Source organism: Corythoichthys intestinalis, chromosome 15 (assembly GCF_030265065.1).
Source record: "Corythoichthys intestinalis isolate RoL2023-P3 chromosome 15, ASM3026506v1, whole genome shotgun sequence".
Classification (NCBI taxonomy): Eukaryota; Metazoa; Chordata; class Actinopteri; order Syngnathiformes; family Syngnathidae; genus Corythoichthys; species Corythoichthys intestinalis.
This window is the reverse complement of record NC_080409.1, coordinates 11,776,488-11,793,730: the sequence shown is the minus strand read 5'-3', so window position 1 is coordinate 11,793,730 and position 17,243 is coordinate 11,776,488. Positions and strand designations below refer to the sequence as shown.

Here is a 17,243-nt window from a genome sequence, read left to right as displayed (position 1 = left end):
CTTATTGGTTAAACTGTCTGTGCTCGATTGGTAAGAACAAAAACCAGGACCCACAGCGGCCCTTGAGGACAGGTTTGGACACCCATGCTTAGCCCACAGGTGTCAAACCGATTCGAGAAAGGGCCTAGTGGGTGCTGGATTTTGTTCCAACCGATAACGCGCAGAGAGTTTAACCAATGAACTTCCTGCTGAAACAAGCAGCACCTGACAAAGTTTAAATGATTACACATGTAAAAGATCTAATTGGTGAAAAGGTGTCCTCTTCATTGGTTGGAAAGCAAACCTGCACCCACTAGGCCCTTTCTGGAATCAGTTTGACACCTGTGCTTTAGCCTAATGGTCTGTGCTGAGTGATCCTCACACACTAAATGTAACTTCTAACCAGGGCATCAGTCTTTGAACTTGAATATTATGACGTTTCTTTCCAAAGGCGTGCGCTTTCAAAAAGATGTTCATTTTTCAAAAGCTTACGGAGAAATAATTCACACAAATTATTTTGCCTATGTTTTAGACTGTCTAATAATGCCGGCATTTATTGTATTGCATCGTTTGTTTTAGGTGGTATTTCTACACATTAGTTAAGAGCTGACATCTTGCAGATGTCAGGCGGGGAGTGTGCTGTCTCTTTATCTTAAGTAGACTACATTTACAGTTTGATTTCTTTCTAAACTGATATATTGTCCATCAGTCCAAAAGATGTCACTATTGTAACTCCGGGCTGTACAGTTTTTCTTTGGTTGTGCTATGTGCGCTTGGCTTCCCCTAGTGGTGACTTACTGAAAAAAGAGCGTAATACTTTAGTTGGAAAAGAATCCTTGAGGTGTACAGATGCTACACACCTCCTCTGCACTACACATCGTTGGGAACCCTTGATAAACCAAAATCTGTAAGTTTGCAGCCAGCAGCTATTTTTTCCGGTCGGCGGTGTACAGTTTTTCTTTGGTTTTGCTATGTGTGCTTGGCTTCCCCTAGTGGTGACTTACTGGAAGCAGCAGAAAAAACTTAATTAGTTGGAAAAGAATCCTTGAGGTGTAGAGACGCTACACACCTCCTATGCACTACACATCGTTGGCAACCCTTGATAAAACAAAATCTGTAAGTTTGCAGCCAGCAGCTATTTTTTCCCGGTCGCCGGTCAGTGCATTAAACTTGGAATCAAAAGCAGCGCATTAAATTTGGAATCAAAATTTCAAAATTCGAACGGTTCTGGGAGAACTGGAGTGTTAGTCCCGGATCCCACCGATGCTCAATGCCAAACCCTAGTTGTAACATTAGCATAGCAGTCACGTTAGCATCAGCGTAAGTGTGGCGAGCGTCCTCTTCAAGTTTACAGTGCGTGGTGTCCAGGTGGGTATAATGAATTGAAAATAATGTATTGTTTTCCTGCTGAGTGTGTATTTTCATTGGAAGAAAATACTGGTTAGGACATAAATTGCTAGTAAAGATGCAAGATAATATCGGTTACCGACAATTATCGGCCGATAATGGCAATTATGACGTCACACCGATAATCCAGATAAAAAGAAAATTCAACTGATAATGAAATCCGATATTTATATACTTGATTTAGCGTCCAAATGTGCATAATCGACGCAATTTTGTCCAATTCTGCCCTGGCGACTGATCGCCTCCTAAAGGCATTTTTGAGGAATTAAGTATTTACTTTGTAAGTATTATTAATATCAATTAATTAATATGGTGATTAATGATCATCAAACACTAAATGTAACTCGTAGCGTTACCATAGCATTCGCGCTTGTATTAGCAGTTAGCGTGGCGAATGTCGTCTTAAACTCTCGGACATCTTTAAGAAACATGCAGTTCGTGGCGTCCAGGTGTCTATAATTATTTTTTTTAAAAAACAACGTTTCTTGTAAACGCTAGAACATGTGCTGGCAGTCAATGTTCATTGGAAATTGTTGGAAACCTTTATTTTTGGACTAAAACCTTTGAATTTTTCAGACAAAAATATTTTGACTATTCGTTGACTAAAACAAGTTTTTGTTGACGAGAACTAGTTGAAGATCAACATATTTTGAACGACTAAAATATGACTATGACAAATTAGTATTTTCGTCCAAAAACCTAAAATTATAAGGGCTGCCAAAAACAACACTGAATGCAATCTGACCTTCCGGTGCCAATTGGACGCTTCTGGTGGTTCTTGGAGTCGTAGTAACGCTGAAGAATCATGGCACCGCGATTGCGAAGATAGTCCTTCTCCATGTCAATGTAGCTTTCCAGGTATGAGGAGAAGATGCTCTTTATGAGCTTGGACAGAAACGTGTGCTTGTCCGAGCCCAGGTTGAACTCGCTGATCTTGGTGGCCAACAATGTGGTTCTGGAGTATTTGGACACCAAATGAAAGGATGAAGATTACACATAAAAGAAACAAACAGCTAAATGGCTTACCTTGTGTAAAGGTCATAGAGGTTCTTGAGGTACTGTTCCACGTCAGAGTGCCGCGTGTCATCCAGTTTTTCCCTTACATGGGCCTGAAGACACAAAAGCAAGTCAGAATGTGGCTCGAGAAAAGTTACTTTAAAAAGTGGACAAAAGTAGTACCTGTAATTTATTTTCAAAGATATTCTGGATCAGTTTGGCCATGACGGTTTCTGGGCTGCTGAAGACCTCGCCCACCTGTTTGTTGACCCTTTGGCAGAGGGCTGCTGTGTCTTCAAACACATCATTCCTCGTGTAAGCACCCTTAACCCAAGACAAGAACAATATTCATCCAAAACAATAAATTGACACCCTATTTCGCACAAAAGGAACCTCACTTACGTCCTGACACTGTTTGATGTAGACATCGACACAGTGAGCGTAACCCTGCAGAAAACAACAAAATGGTTACAATTAGGGGTGTGTATTGCCTCATATCTGGCGATAAGATTCATGTCACGATTCAAAGGTCACGATTCAATCTTTTATGTTTGAACTTTGATTATAAAATGTTCCTCTTTTTTAGAGCAAACCTGCTTTAGTCAAAACCAGTTTTAGTCCAAACCTGCTTCAATGCAGGACTATAAATATGAAAAAAAAAAAACATTTTAAAGGATGTATAGCATGTTAATAACAAACAGTTATCTTTTAAGAAAATGGCAGGTAATGACTAATCCGAGGAGATTTGTGTACGTCGCCCTCTAGTGGTTAGCCACCATTACTGGGGTGTTTAGACACCTATAAAGCAGCCAAGGGCGGAGTGGCATACGGGGATACCAGGGATTTCCCCGGTGGGCCAGTAGTCAAATGAGCGGACCCTAACATTAGCGAAACCGCACAATCCAAGCATTATGGTAAATGCAGCGAGCTGCAAGGCAGTTGACTTCCTTGCGCTCGCGTTGTTCCAACTCTTAAAAATACTCTCAACACTAAAATATATAACGCCACCATTGTGATCATGTAAAAATGAAATAAAATCGCCTAATCTTAAAATCGCCCCGTCTATACGTGCGTCACGTCAGTACAATATTATGTGATTCGTTTTACTACAGTACTTGTAGATGGTAGGTTAAAGTTCTCATTTTTGTTCACTGTAAGTTCTGTTCAAGGTTGGCGAATACGTATTGGTAGTGTACCTCTCTGACTAACACATACTCAAAACTATGCATTTTCACTGTACCAAAGTTCAGAAAATTTGAATTAAATATCCGACATGCATACTTTGACCAGGTTACAGTTCTCATTTTAGTGAAACTTTAAATCCGCAGTTCTGAATAAGTTCTGGCCAAGGATAGTAGATATAAGTAGTGGACCTCTCTGTGTTGCTGGCTGGATGATTTCCAACACAGTCCATGAATTGGGTCTGTCTCTCAATGACTCCCGGGCCACTCCGCCCCCACCCAAGTCCACCCCCGATAGCAGCCCAGCATTAGTCAATCTAAACCAGTGGTCTCAAACCGGTCCTCAAAGGGCCGCAGGGGGTACTGGATTTCATTCCAACCAAACGAGACAAATACCTTTTCACCAATCTGGTTTCTTACAAGTGTAATCAGTTGATTGCAATCAGGTGCTGCTTATGTTAGTAGAAACCTCATTGGTTGAACTGTTTGTGCTGGATCTGTTGGAACAAAAACCAGGACCCACTGCGGCCCTTTGTGGAGTCGGTTTGAGACCGCTGATCTAAACAGTATCGTTAGCAGCTGTTGGCTGTGTGCTGCTGGTGGACACCTCAGCAATACTTCCGGTCGGTTTGCCCGGATTAGTCACTTTTAAATTGCACAGCGTGCATGTGGCGTGGCTCTTGTCACACTCGATGCCTCCGTTTTTGCAGTAAAAGCCAAAATGAGCCCAAATTTCAGACTTTTAAAGGCAAGGGCTTAGGTTTGCATAGGGATGGTAGGGACATAACACTAGCAACTTTTCAGGATGCTCAAATTTTCCCCACCAACTTTAAAGCAACCTTATTTGCATTAGTAATGAGTTCAGTTATACAGTTAATTTAGATTGTCTTCCCATATGTTGTAAGGATAGAATTGACCCAACCATTAAGTGAATTATTTTCATTATGTTCACACTTTAGAATTTACCGTTTTTCACTTGCTGAATGTGCTGGTCCAGTTTTTCCCCTCAAACACACATTTGATTGGCTGATGACTTGCATTTATTTAAAATGCATCATTTGATTTTCTACAGTATTTAAAAATCATTTCATTTGCAGCCTATGCAGACATTTTTCGGATAATCATACATTCATTATAATGGAGATAAAAGGTTCATTTTTTGTTAAGTTTGGCTTTGCTTGTTGACAAAAGCAGCAGTGTTTTACCTGAAGGAATTGGCTCCATTTTTATGTATTTTTGTTACACGCAAAGAGTTTCTTTCAGTTTATTTATTTAGACAATGTTGAGTGGTCTTAAGACAAATGTTTATTTTTTTATATTAGTTTATAGTTAAGATTATTAACAAGCTTGTATTTATTGCGTGTGATAATTTATGTTCAAATATTTCAGTTTAAATTTGCTAACTCTCTTTAGCAGTTTTTGAAAACAAAGGTTTGAATCGAACAGTGTCACAGCTGAACCAATACACGTGAACATTAGTATGAATCAATACCAATTTATTTGGCATTGATCATTTAGCCTATCAATTATTTAGTTTCATATTATTGAGAAATGTAGCCCTAACCCCAGTTCACCTATTCTGTTTGGTCTTATTGATGACCAGTCCCCAGCAAAAAGTGCACATGCACGTCATGCTGTTATATCGTCCCTACCAATGTTGAGACTAAACCTACGCCCTAGTCTAAAGGTGCTTCGGGGCATCACCTATTTCCATCACCGCCATCTTGAAACGTTGCTATTCCGTGGCACCAAACCCCGCAAGACTATAATGTAAAGAAGTCACCCGGGATAACTCTCTTGAGATGTTGTTACTTCGGCAATCAGCAGATTGCAAGTCAAGGATGCTGCGCGCTGCCAACTAGTGGACAGGAGTGGAGGTGCAGGCACTGTATCGTTTATTTCCACCAAAAACACACATATATGGATCGATACAGACAGATTTTTAGTTGATACAAGAAATGCGTGACGTAATATCAGAATAGATTTTTTTTTTTAAACAATTATAGTTACGATTATAAGCGATGGTTGGAAAACCTCAGTGAATCCACCTAGTGAAATTACAAACAGACGAAGAAAAAATACAAAAAAAGTCTAAATTCATGTCTATTTTCAATCACCTTGAAATGTAGGAGAACTGCTGCCACCTCCCGCATGCGTCCAATCTCTCCCCTGCGTTGGGCAGCAGTGAACTCCTGGATTAGCTGACGCTCCAGGTCATGGTACTTACCTGAAATCAAGAAAACAAAAATCCCTCTCAACAAGTATAACCTTTCAATGGAGATCACATTAATCACATAGTAGACTTACTTGCAATTTTGGCCTTGACGTCTGAAAACCTGTAGACCACAGAAATAAGACGATTAGTGGTGTATGCCATCGTGAATTTTACGATCACCACACAGTTTATTAGATACACTTGCAATGTCAGAAGGCCTAATACAAAGATGCACTAAAGCCAGGAGTGTAAAATATGCGGCCCACTAATTCTTCCCACGGGGTTGTTCTGCCTGACAGCACTGTCAAGGGTAGCCAATGAATTAATAAAAAAGTGACCCAAAACTGTCCTGAAACTAACGGGAATTAACTTGGAATTTCCCCAAATGCAACAGAAAGAGACCAATGAACAGGGCGTGGCCCAGAAAGTCCTAAAATAATCCAAAATGTACATGAAGTGACACTGCCTCCCTATGAGTCCCTGTTCATTGGTCACTTTCTGTTGCTTTTGGGGCATTTCCAGGTTACTTCCTGTTGATTTTAGGATAGCCAGTGTCACTTCCTGTACATTATAAATCTTTTCCTGTTAATTTTAGGGAATTGTCAGGTCCCTTCATTTTCATTTGTCACTTCCTGTTGAATTTGGAGCATTTCAGGTTTATTTTAGAGCATTTCCGAGCCACCTTCTGTTCATTGGTCACTTCCCAGCTGATTTTGGGGCATTTCCAGGTTACTTTATGTTGATTCTGGGCCACGTCCTCTACATTTTGGGCTATCTTAGTGTCCCTTCCTGTATACTGCTAATGAAGTATCCCGGTGAGTCAGAGCTTTGTTTCTAAAAACCTATTAAAATTTAAAACGCTTACGTATGTCAAAAGCGGCTTAATAGTGTGATGAACTGCTAACATGCTTAATACAGCACCTTCCCCTTGTTTGCCAGTGCCCTTGTCTAAAGCTGCCCGACTCACCTGTCGAATGGCAGCTCCTGGGCAATGAGATGGAGCTTCTGAATTATATCAGCAGCCTCTTTAATCTGAAGAAGGGAACAGCAAATTAGCGCGTTGAAGAAATGAGCCAGACCATCATGACCGTGAGCGGTGAACATCTCCGAAATAATAAAAAAAGGAAGCCCCGCAGCAATTTGTCCACTAGGGGGATCATCTTAAAGTAGCCCTCTCCGCCTCTCTGTGTTAAACAGCTGACAGGCGGTGCTCACCTGGGCATCAGCACCAGCGGTCCTGATTTAGCAACACATGCCGGCTTTTCTCAATGGCCTGTAATCCTGAAGGATTCCAAATCGCTTTCAATAATCTGTCCGGCCAGGGATATCTGTCTGAAAAAAATAAATAAAAAAATGGCGGGGACCCTCCCCCCGCTTCCCCTGACATACACGCTGACTGTAAAAAGGCGCGGACCTGCGAAAGGCCCGCTGTCTGCAACTCCTCTGTTCCCGCAGATGCATGCCTCAGCTAACATCATTACTCTGCTCCCGTGAGGAGGATCCAGCCTTTCTGCTCAGCGAAGGTTTTCTAAGTATCTGTCCCCCAGCTAAGATTAGCTAAATCCCATGTAAGTAATGTAGCCGTCTCCCTGCAGTCAGGGTTTAGCAGCACTTGTCTCCACGCTGGCGGGCCATCCCTCCCTTTCAGGAGGATTAGCAAAGCCATTCCCCTCCAGCTATTCACTTGCAACTTTTTTTCATACCCACCTCATCCAGAGGTATGTTCTGGAAAAAGAATCTGGACAGATATCTCTACGTCCCTTTCTGGAAATGGAGCTCCTGACCCAGAGATTGACGCCCCATACACACTCACTGTGTCATATCCACTTTCCTTACAGAAGCGAATATAAACCTTCTGAAAAACGAGGTGGGTTTTTTTTGCAATGCATTTTTCGTTTTTCTTTGCTATTTGAGACTAGTAAGACTGCTTAAGTTTCATACCAAACTTGTTTTTTTGTATATGAAGCTTTTTTAAATAAAAGATGTCCACATATGAGGGCAGTGGGTTTATCATAATATAAAATGTATTTACAGTGATCCCTCGCTACTTCGAGCTCCGAACTTCTCGCCCTCAGTCCATCGTGGATTTCTTTTCAATAAAGATAAATAAATAAATACAGATGAGTTGTCTTGAGCCGATGGCGTCGTCTCACTCTTCCCTCCCTCCCCCTGCTCTTTGTTCGTCAGGGAGAGCACTGGAGCTGCTTATCAAAGTTAACGATGATTGACAGACGTTTAATGTTTGATCTTGCCACAGACGCCCAGAACCCGAAGCTCAAAGTGCTGCATGCGTAAATCATCATTTAACTTGTTAAACAGTTGCTGCGGCAACTCATTGTATCTAAGTGAGCAGCTTGAGCCGATTTGAGTGGACTCACTCAATGAAGCATTTAATAAAGACAAGCATTATTATACTTTATTCTTGTTTAAAAATAACTCAGCGGGACAGGGACATGTTTAAAACTGTAGACAAAAAAAAAAAAAAAAAAAAAAAAAAAAAAAACATTTATTAATATATATACACATAAGTTGTTTTTTTTTTAATATTACTTTGGGGAAAAAAATGAAAAAACATGTCTTATACAGTGTATTATAAAAGTGAATACAACCCTCGCATTTCTGCAGATATTTAAGTATATCTTTTCATGGGACAAAATGACACTTTGACACAATGAAAAGTAGTCTATGTGCAGCTTATATAATAGAGAATTTATTTTCCCCTCAAAATAACTATATATAGCCATTAATATCTAAACCCCTGGCAACAAAAGTGAGTACACCCCTTAGAAACTACATCACTAAATGTCCAAATTGAGTACTGCTTGTCATTTTCCCTCCAAAATGTCATGTGACTCGTTACAGGAGTGCTGTCAGCATTGCTGCAGAAATTGAAGAGGTGGGGGGTCAGCCTGTTAGTGCTCACACCATACGCCGCACTCTACATCAAATTGGCGTGCATGGCTGTCACCCTAGGAGGAAGCCTCTTCTGAAGACGGTACACAAGAAAGCCCGCAAACAGTTTGCTGAAGACATGTCAACAAAGCACATGGATTACTGGAACCATGTCATATGGTCTGATGAGACGAAGATTAATTTGTTTGGTTCCAATGGTCTCAAGCAAGTGTGGCGGCGACCAGGTGAGGAGTACAAAGATAAGTGTGTCATGCCTACAGTCAAGCAGGGTGGTGGTAATGTCATGGTCTGGTGCTGCATGAGTGCTGCAGGTGTTGGAGAGTTACATTCAATTGAGGGAAACATGAACTGCAACATGTACTGTGAAATACTGCAGCAGAGCATGATCCCCTCCCTCCAGAAACTGGGTCACAGGGCAGCGTTCAGGCATGACAATGACCCCAAACATACCTCGAAGATGACCACTGCTTTACTGAAGAGGCTGAGGGTAAAGGTGATGGACTGGCCAAGCATGTCTCCATACGTGAACCCAACAGAACATCTTTGGGAGGATCCTCAAGCGGAAGGTGGAGGTGCGCAAAGTCTCAAATATCAGGTACCTCCGCAACGCCGTCATGGAGGAGTGGAAGAGCATTCCAGTGGCAACCTGTGAAGCTCTGGTCAACCCATGCCCAGCAGAGTAAAGGCAGTTCTGGATAATAGTGGTGGCCACAGAAAATATTGACAGTTGACATGTTTGTATGTTAATATTGACAACTTTTACTAAGGGGTGTACTCACTTTTGTTGCCAGGGGTTTAGATATTAATGGCTATATTTTGAGGGGAAAATAAATTAACTCTATAAGCTGCACACAGACTACTTTTCATTGTGTCAAAGTGTCATTTTGTCAGTGTTGCCCCATGAAAAGATATACTTAAATATCTGCAGAAATGCGAGGGGTGTACTCACTTTTGTGATACACTGTATGTATCGCTTTCCAATGCAAAATCTGAATAAATACATTGAACACAAAAAACCCCCCCGCGACTTCGTGGTTTTTCACTTATCGTGGCAGGTTCTGGTCCCTATTACCGCGAAAAACGAGGGATCACTGTATTTGCTGCTTAGGACCAGAATGATCTAAATCAGGAATCCCCAAACCCCAGGCCGGGGACCGGTTCCTGTCCGTGGTGTATTTGCTACAGGGCCGCACAGAAATGATACAGGCATGAAAATGGGTCAGGGGTTAAAAAGGTGAGAAGGGTGTGAAGGAAATATGTTCCAGTACACTGTACACCCCAACAAAATATTGAGCTCTGTCGACCCACACTGTGTTTCAGCAGGGCCGTGCAGAGGCCGGTGGAGGGGCAGGTGCTCGTAGATCAAAAGGAGCACATGAACAAGTATTTAATACACCTTAAAACAATATAACTTCAATTTTAACCAGCTTTAGATAATAACTGGCTGCGACTGTGACATACTTTAATTGGGAGGGGGCAACAGTGAATAGAAATGTCATCAACACTTTCTGGCTGTGACTCAGTCAGTCTGCCTCTTTTCTTCCTTCAACCTCTGCATCAAAACGTCCTTCCTCAACTTGTTCATCTGAGAACAAACCACATCAGATGGTCACTGAGCCACCAACAGCACAGTTTTCTCAAAACTATTATTTCATTATTATCCATACTTAACAACTCTAGCACCTAATGATTAATAAAGCAATGACATAAAATCTTATAGAAAAATAACATTGTAATTGTGTTTATAATTGTATTTAATACCCGACTATCCTTGCAAACTTGTTCTTACCAGGTCTGCTATTCACCCAGCTGATGAGGTATCCACTGCCTTTAGCAGCCTCGCCCAACTCCTTTTTTTATCCCTCAATCTCCTTTCCCTACGAGGCATGTCTATGTAATGAAATATAAATATTTAAGGAAAAAAAAACAGACTCACCGGTGGCTTTTAGTTTTAAAGCTTTCTTAATTTCTTTCTCTCTCAATAACGATGGAGGTAGATTTGTGTTTTTATTATTCGATCAAAAAAAAAAGTTACTCCTATCAAAAGCAAAGTTGCTTCAATCAAAATACAGTATATACTTTTAATCCCAAAAAAATCACTTCAATAAAAAAAATTGTTTTTGATTGCAAAAATAAATTTGAGACAAAAAAAAGCATTTGAAAACTATTTTTCTTGATTGAAACAAATGTTTCCTTTGAAGTAATGTTGTTTTGCGTTTGGGCCACATTTTGGCTAGGACATTTGTGTCTTTATTATTCAATCAAATAAGTTGCTTCAAACAAAAATATATATATAAAAAGAAAAACTTTGCACATGTGTCAATCACCGTTTAACAAAGCCTGAGAGGGTTTGAGTAGACTCACAATGAAGCATTTAATAAAGCCAAGCATTTTTTTACTACTTTATTCTTGTTTGAAAATAATTTGGTGGGGCAGTAACATGTTTAAAACTGATCATAATTCTTACATTTTGAAGTGCTTGAAAACCATTTCTAAATGATACTTTGGTGAAAAAAGTGAAAAACATGTCTTATATATATGTATCTTTTTTCCGATGTAAAATCTGAATAAATACATCGAGCACGCACAAAAAAATGGGGGGGGGGGGGGGGGCGCTACTTCGCGGTTTTCACTTATTGCGGCGGGTTCTGGTCCCCATTAACCGCGAAAAACGAGGGATCCCTGTATTTCTGAAAAGCTTTAAGAAGCAAGAGTCATTCCCACCACTCGTCGGGCCGGTGTTGTGCCGACACCGGCCGTCAGCTCAAGTCCCAGCCGTAAATAACGCGTCTCGGGCGAACGACGGAAGCGATGCGAGGCGCCCCCTCCTCCATCCGAGAGCATGCTGCTTAATTTGACTCAACAGTGTGTTTCTTCATTTATATTACCGCTAAATACACAAGCTTGACGCCAATTTAACGGGAGCTATTTTTTCACGGGAGATTTGGCTAGCTCTGGCAGCGTTCAACGCAAGCTGCAAAGAATGGTAGTAACTTTACTATATCCCAAAATATGAAAACGATTGAAACCATGACTCACCAAATTCAATCTGCTGGCAAATACAGGCAAGTGTATATGCTGCGCTCTGGTCTGCCCCAGTGTGGATAAGGCCTGCTTTTTGCTTTCAGTGCAACCAAAGGCTCTCCAAGCACTCCATTTACACGTAGAGTGCGCGCGATTGGAATAATGGAATGCTGTTTGGGCCGATGATTGGTTCTCGTCTGCGAATCATCTCGAAGGATTTGCTGACTGTCCAAGTGTCACTTTTATAAAGAACCGATTTCTTAAGTGCTCAGTTTACGTGCTAAGTTAATCACATGATGATAATAATAATAATAATGATAATTAAATAAAACCTCCCGACCCCCCCCTCCCAAAAATAATTTCTCCTCGGATCTACGCAATTCACGTAGGTCGCCCTTTTTGACTTCAAAACGGCGAATTTCGCCGAAAGGTGAGAGATTTTCATGCCTGATAATAAATAATTTGTTAACAACCGCAATCTGGCCTGTGCCTCTTGACATATGACTAATCCGTGGAGAGATTTGTGTACGCCGCCCTCTAGTGGTTGAACGCCATTACTAGGGTATTTTCACACCTATAGCAGCCCAGCGTCAGTAACGTTAGCTGCTGTCAGCTGTGTGCTTCGGGCGGCACACCTCAGCAGTGACGAACGAGGTACTTCCGGTCGTTTTGCTTAGTCAATAGATATAATACTAAAACTGGATATGAAGTCTTCTTTGAAATCCATTGGAGCTAACATCTATTTTTTATATCTATGCGCGCTTCTCCCCAATAATGACGTAGGCACATCAGATTTGTTCCCGGAAATAATAAGCGTACACACACGTTAGCGAAGATGACTGAAAAAAAGATGGACAGCTTTTTTACAGGGAAAGAGCCAGATGTGGAGCCTATAACAAAGTCCATTCTGCACATTATGTGGCTAAAATGAGGCAATGTAAGTGAATGCGCTGAGAGCATCATACCTCGTGGCGAACCATATTGCTAAAGCCAAGACACCTTTCACAATTGGAGAGGAGCTCATTATGCCTGCGACCAAGAATATTTGCTTTCATGTTTTAGGAGAGGCCGCTGTTAAAAAAGGTTCATTCAGCGTATGGTGAGTTACACTTTCCCTGCACTTCATGTTTGTTTTAAGCCCCGTCGTTTTATTTTATATTTACTGTACTTTTCTGCCACACATTGCCGGTCCATGGAAAAGTGGCCAACACACAAATTTTTAGCTTCAAACAATAAGTGGTTCTCCTAAAAATCAAAAGCTTGCACATATTTTTTTCATTCACACTGGTTTTTGGCTTCAGTGGGCCCCAGGCTGTTATCGGAATGGACATGCTCCTGTAAATGGGCACACATTGAATTTTCCTGTATGTTATGTATACATTTTGCAAAACTACAACAACATATTCCCTTGTCGTTAATAATATTTATCTTTATACGACCTTTCAAAATGCAATGTTTTTCCTTGTGGAGCCTAGTGGTCCATATAAACTAAATGGAGTTTCACATAGGGATATGTTCTTATCGGCAAACCAGGAAGAGGGTATGACGTCATGTCAATTACTGTCATTTGGGCGATAACTTGACAAGTTATTAAGGAAGTTATACGTGTTAATCCTCTACTGTCTTGCCGCCAGCTAAATAGCGGCAGCGTTCCTCCTAAGTGGTCTCACCAACTCACAACGCGAGGGAATCAGTGTACCCACCTTGTCTGGGTTATTGAATACATCGCTACGCAGTTCCCCGTCCAAGAACTCGTTGAAGTAGGTCATCAGCCGCTGAGCTTCCACAGCACGTTGTCGTGGAGTGTTCACACCTTCCAGCTGATCGCCTAGGTGACACACTTTGGTTGCCACGTAACTGATATGCTCATCCAGCTCCTGAAAATGCTGGAAGGCTACCTAGGAAGAGAGAGGAAGGCAAAGCATACCATGTGATGATTCAAAGGCAGGGGGGCCTACCTGGTTGCTCCTTTGCAGATCCTGCACTTTGTGGGCAAATTCTTTAGCTTCACGGTGACATTGATGCTCCAACTTCTCTACCCTCCGCTGTATCTTCTCATCTAGTTGTTTCAACTCCTCGATGTGGTTCTCAAACTCCTCCAACAACCTGCCATAATGGGAAATATGAGTTCAAAATTCATCTGGTAATACGTAAGGGGTAGGAACCTCAGGTGCTAGGCATGTGTCGGTTTTCGGTTTCAAGGTATACCGTGGTATGAGTACGTCACGGTTTCAAAACCATAAAAAAAAATTTCAGTCATACCATTCCTACGGTATTAGGTATTTTTTACGTGCCAAAAATGCAGGGAGAAATCCATCGCTTGCAGCTGCAGGACTCACTTCTCCCCCTCCGGCTAATGCTCGGTGAGTCAGTGAGTAAGCTGTGCTACATAACTGCTAGAGGAGGTGAAACACCTGACACACACCCCCCCATTGAACAAAACAAAGTCACTGGTAAAATTAAAGGTCAGTAACTTTTTCATAAACATTTCCCAGCAGTTAACTCCAGCGTGTTTAGTGTGTCTAGTGGTGGTAAAACATAGAATAACAAGATTGTTAACAAGGTAGATAACATGGCTAATTAGCATGCCAAGATGGCTAACTTGTTTCATATCTAACATTAGTCTACTTTTGTATAAGTCAGGGGTGCCCAAGTCCGGTCCTCGAGAGCCGCTATCCAGCTTGTTTTCCATGTCTCCCTCCTTGAACACACCTGAATCAAATGATCAGCTCATCAGCAAGCTCTGCAGGAGCTTGATAATGATCCTGATTATTTGAGGGTGAGAAAATCATTTTAGGTTATACTACAAAACAAGTATTAAACTGAAAAAAAAGCTCTTTTCATCCTTCTACTGTGAATTGGAATGAGTTCATCACTAGTAAACGTCCAATCCATTTGAAGTGGGAGGGATGGCCGTGAATGAATTAATGAATATTCATTCGCTGCCAACTTCCCAGTCCGTTTTATGAAAGTTGGTGAACGCAAAACCAGCAAATAAATCAATTACGCTATGAAGCATTCGAAAGCTTGATGGAGCTTGCTCCTTAACGGGGGTTTCTAAGACGCACGATTGGTCAATGGCCCTTTAGGCGGCAGAGTTTGCATAAGGTCAATCGAGCATCGTCATCTCCTGTTCATTTAGGACAATTCCAAGTACCCATTGAAAGATACTTTTTTCTTGAAATCTTGAGCGTTAACTATTGTGTATAGCGTGAGATAGTATCTTATCTTATTACTTTATTTGTATGATTGTTCTGCCCTTTGACGAAATATATTTGATTACAATGTTGACTTTTATTTTGTGATGCATGCTTTTATTTTGGCGCAGGAAGCGAAAACCAGGTAGTACTTCCGCAAGCGAGTAAGCGCAGATGTACACACAAAGAAGAACGTATTTGCGCACACAAAGAAGAGCGCACGCGCACACGAGGAAGAACGCATTTGCTCCCATGAAGAAGTCGCACAGCCGAGTGAGAGAGAGGAGAAAGATGACAGCTTAACTCGCTCTCTAGCTAGGACTGCTCCACCATCTTGGCGATGACAGTACAATGACTTATAATACATGTTTTTGGATAGTTATTTTGAGATGTACGGGGTATCTAGGGGTATTTAAAGGGTAAACTCGGACATACGCGGAAATTTGGGTTACGTCACCAACGCTGGAACAGAACTCGTACATAACCTGTAATTGGGTTGTTTTTTGGGTAGCCAACTGTCCCTTGAAAAACGGAATTGTCCAGGATTCAGAAACAAAAGTAGGCGTCCCGTATTAAGCTTACAAGGGACGCACTTTGTCCCGTATTATCATAAAAATCAAACTGTGTTTTATTTGTAGAACGAAAGAATACTGGTATGGTAATTTTCAAGAATATGTAGGGGAACGCATTCCGCTGCCTCTCCTGCTTCCTGACCAATGCGCTGACAGAACAATGGCAATACTGCTCATCTCATTGGTTGAAGAGGTACGGTCGCATGCCATGAGGAAAACAGAAGACAAGCGGGGGAGATCAGTGAAGTGCGAGTAAAAGGCGTATTAAAAAAAAAAAAAGATCATTTGTTTTCTTTCTCTTTTCTGTGTACTTTATTTTCACTTTTTGTATTATATTTGTGTGTTCTGTAAATTTCGTTTGCATTTTCCACATTCTATTTAGCGTGATCATTTGCGAAACTGTTTACTGAGAGGAATGTGAACGCACCAAATAGTTTTTTTTTTTTTTTTTTTTTTTTAATTTACCACAGTGTTTATGTTTACACATTTTTAAAAAAGCATTAACAAAAACACCCAAAGACCCAGACATACACACAAAAAAGGCTCTGGACCTTCAGGGTTATATTATACAGTTTTACTTGTAGCACGACAGATGTTAATTGTATTCTGGTATTTATTGTATTAAAAATACATTGCTGACCATTCTTGTTTTTCATGTGCTTATATCCCTCAAATATGTACTCAATCAATTCAGTTTTCAGTAAAATTATTATAATCTTATATAAAGTAATAATGAAAAGGGTGACAGTCATCAGGCCAGCTGGCTCAATGCGGTGTCCCATTATTTTTTTTTCATGGAGTGTGCAACCCCAGCTATTTTGTTTGGTTGAGAGACAAACATTGGATATGGCCAATTATAAAGGTCATAGAGTATTAATTAGACAGACTAAAATATCTGCACTGAGCTAGTTGTGTTTTACTGTACTGGTTCTGTTTGTTTTGGTCAAAGAAAGTTTGTTGTACTCTTGTTTACGCTTGTGGTGTAAGTTCCATTAGCAAAAAAATACCACAACACTTTCACTGCATGTGTTTATCCTCCTCGCCTTATCTACTTCCTGCACAAAACTGTCGCCACCACCTCGTCGGAAGCTCTTAGCGAAGAGTCGAAGACGACGTATCTTCGGAGGCCACCACATTTGAGTCACCGACCAGGGAATGAGTGTCTGCTGGGAAAGGCTGGGAGATGTCTTTTAAGCTGCAGCCTTTGCTTAGGGAATTAGTCAGAAGATTATACACTCATCATTTCAGGATGTTTCCCGCTCTGTGAAATATGCTGCTGACTTAGAACATTTGCTCTGTAGCATTGATGGCGTCGGAAAATGCAGCTGACGAAGCTGCTCCAACTTCTTAATGCAGGGAACCGAAGAATTAAGCATGTGACACTATTCTGTCTTATTAACCGCTATATGACTGTGAGGTCAGTGGGACGAATTTAACCTTGATTACTTTTCCAGGCAACTATTCGTAATCTAGGGGTGGGACAGTATATCGAAAAGGTGATATATCGTGATACTTTGTATCCCGAATGGTTATCAATATGCTCCCGCCAAAATTCGATTTAGCGCAGCGCAGCCCATCCCTCCTCCCGCATCCCAGCAAAGGAGCCATCGTCACTCCCCCCGGGATCCAGGGTGGTGTGTGATGCATTAAAATCAAGGGGGCGCCAACTGTATGGCCCCGTCCCGACTCTACCCGGAGGAATGAATGAGTATGTAGGTGCCAGGGTGAAAGATACAGTATTTACAGTGCAAAGTGAGGA

At 41.3% G+C, this 17,243-nt stretch overlaps 1 protein-coding gene across 1 annotated transcript in view; it reads right to left on the bottom strand.

The window, feature by feature from the left end:
* The window catches only part of exoc5 (exocyst complex component 5), a 33,486-nt gene that overhangs the window by 12,342 nt on the left and 3,901 nt on the right, over positions 1-17,243 (bottom strand). Inside the window, exons 3-11 of the mRNA XM_057859927.1 lie at positions 13,674-13,821; positions 13,419-13,613; positions 6,746-6,810; positions 5,871-5,899; positions 5,681-5,790; positions 2,785-2,829; positions 2,566-2,706; positions 2,413-2,495; positions 2,132-2,341 (exon numbers count right to left, since the gene is read on the bottom strand). Of these exons, the coding sequence (XP_057715910.1) occupies positions 2,132-2,341; positions 2,413-2,495; positions 2,566-2,706; positions 2,785-2,829; positions 5,681-5,790; positions 5,871-5,899; positions 6,746-6,810; positions 13,419-13,613; positions 13,674-13,821 (1,026 nt within the window). The remainder of the gene's footprint in view (positions 1-2,131; positions 2,342-2,412; positions 2,496-2,565; positions 2,707-2,784; positions 2,830-5,680; positions 5,791-5,870; positions 5,900-6,745; positions 6,811-13,418; positions 13,614-13,673; positions 13,822-17,243) is intronic.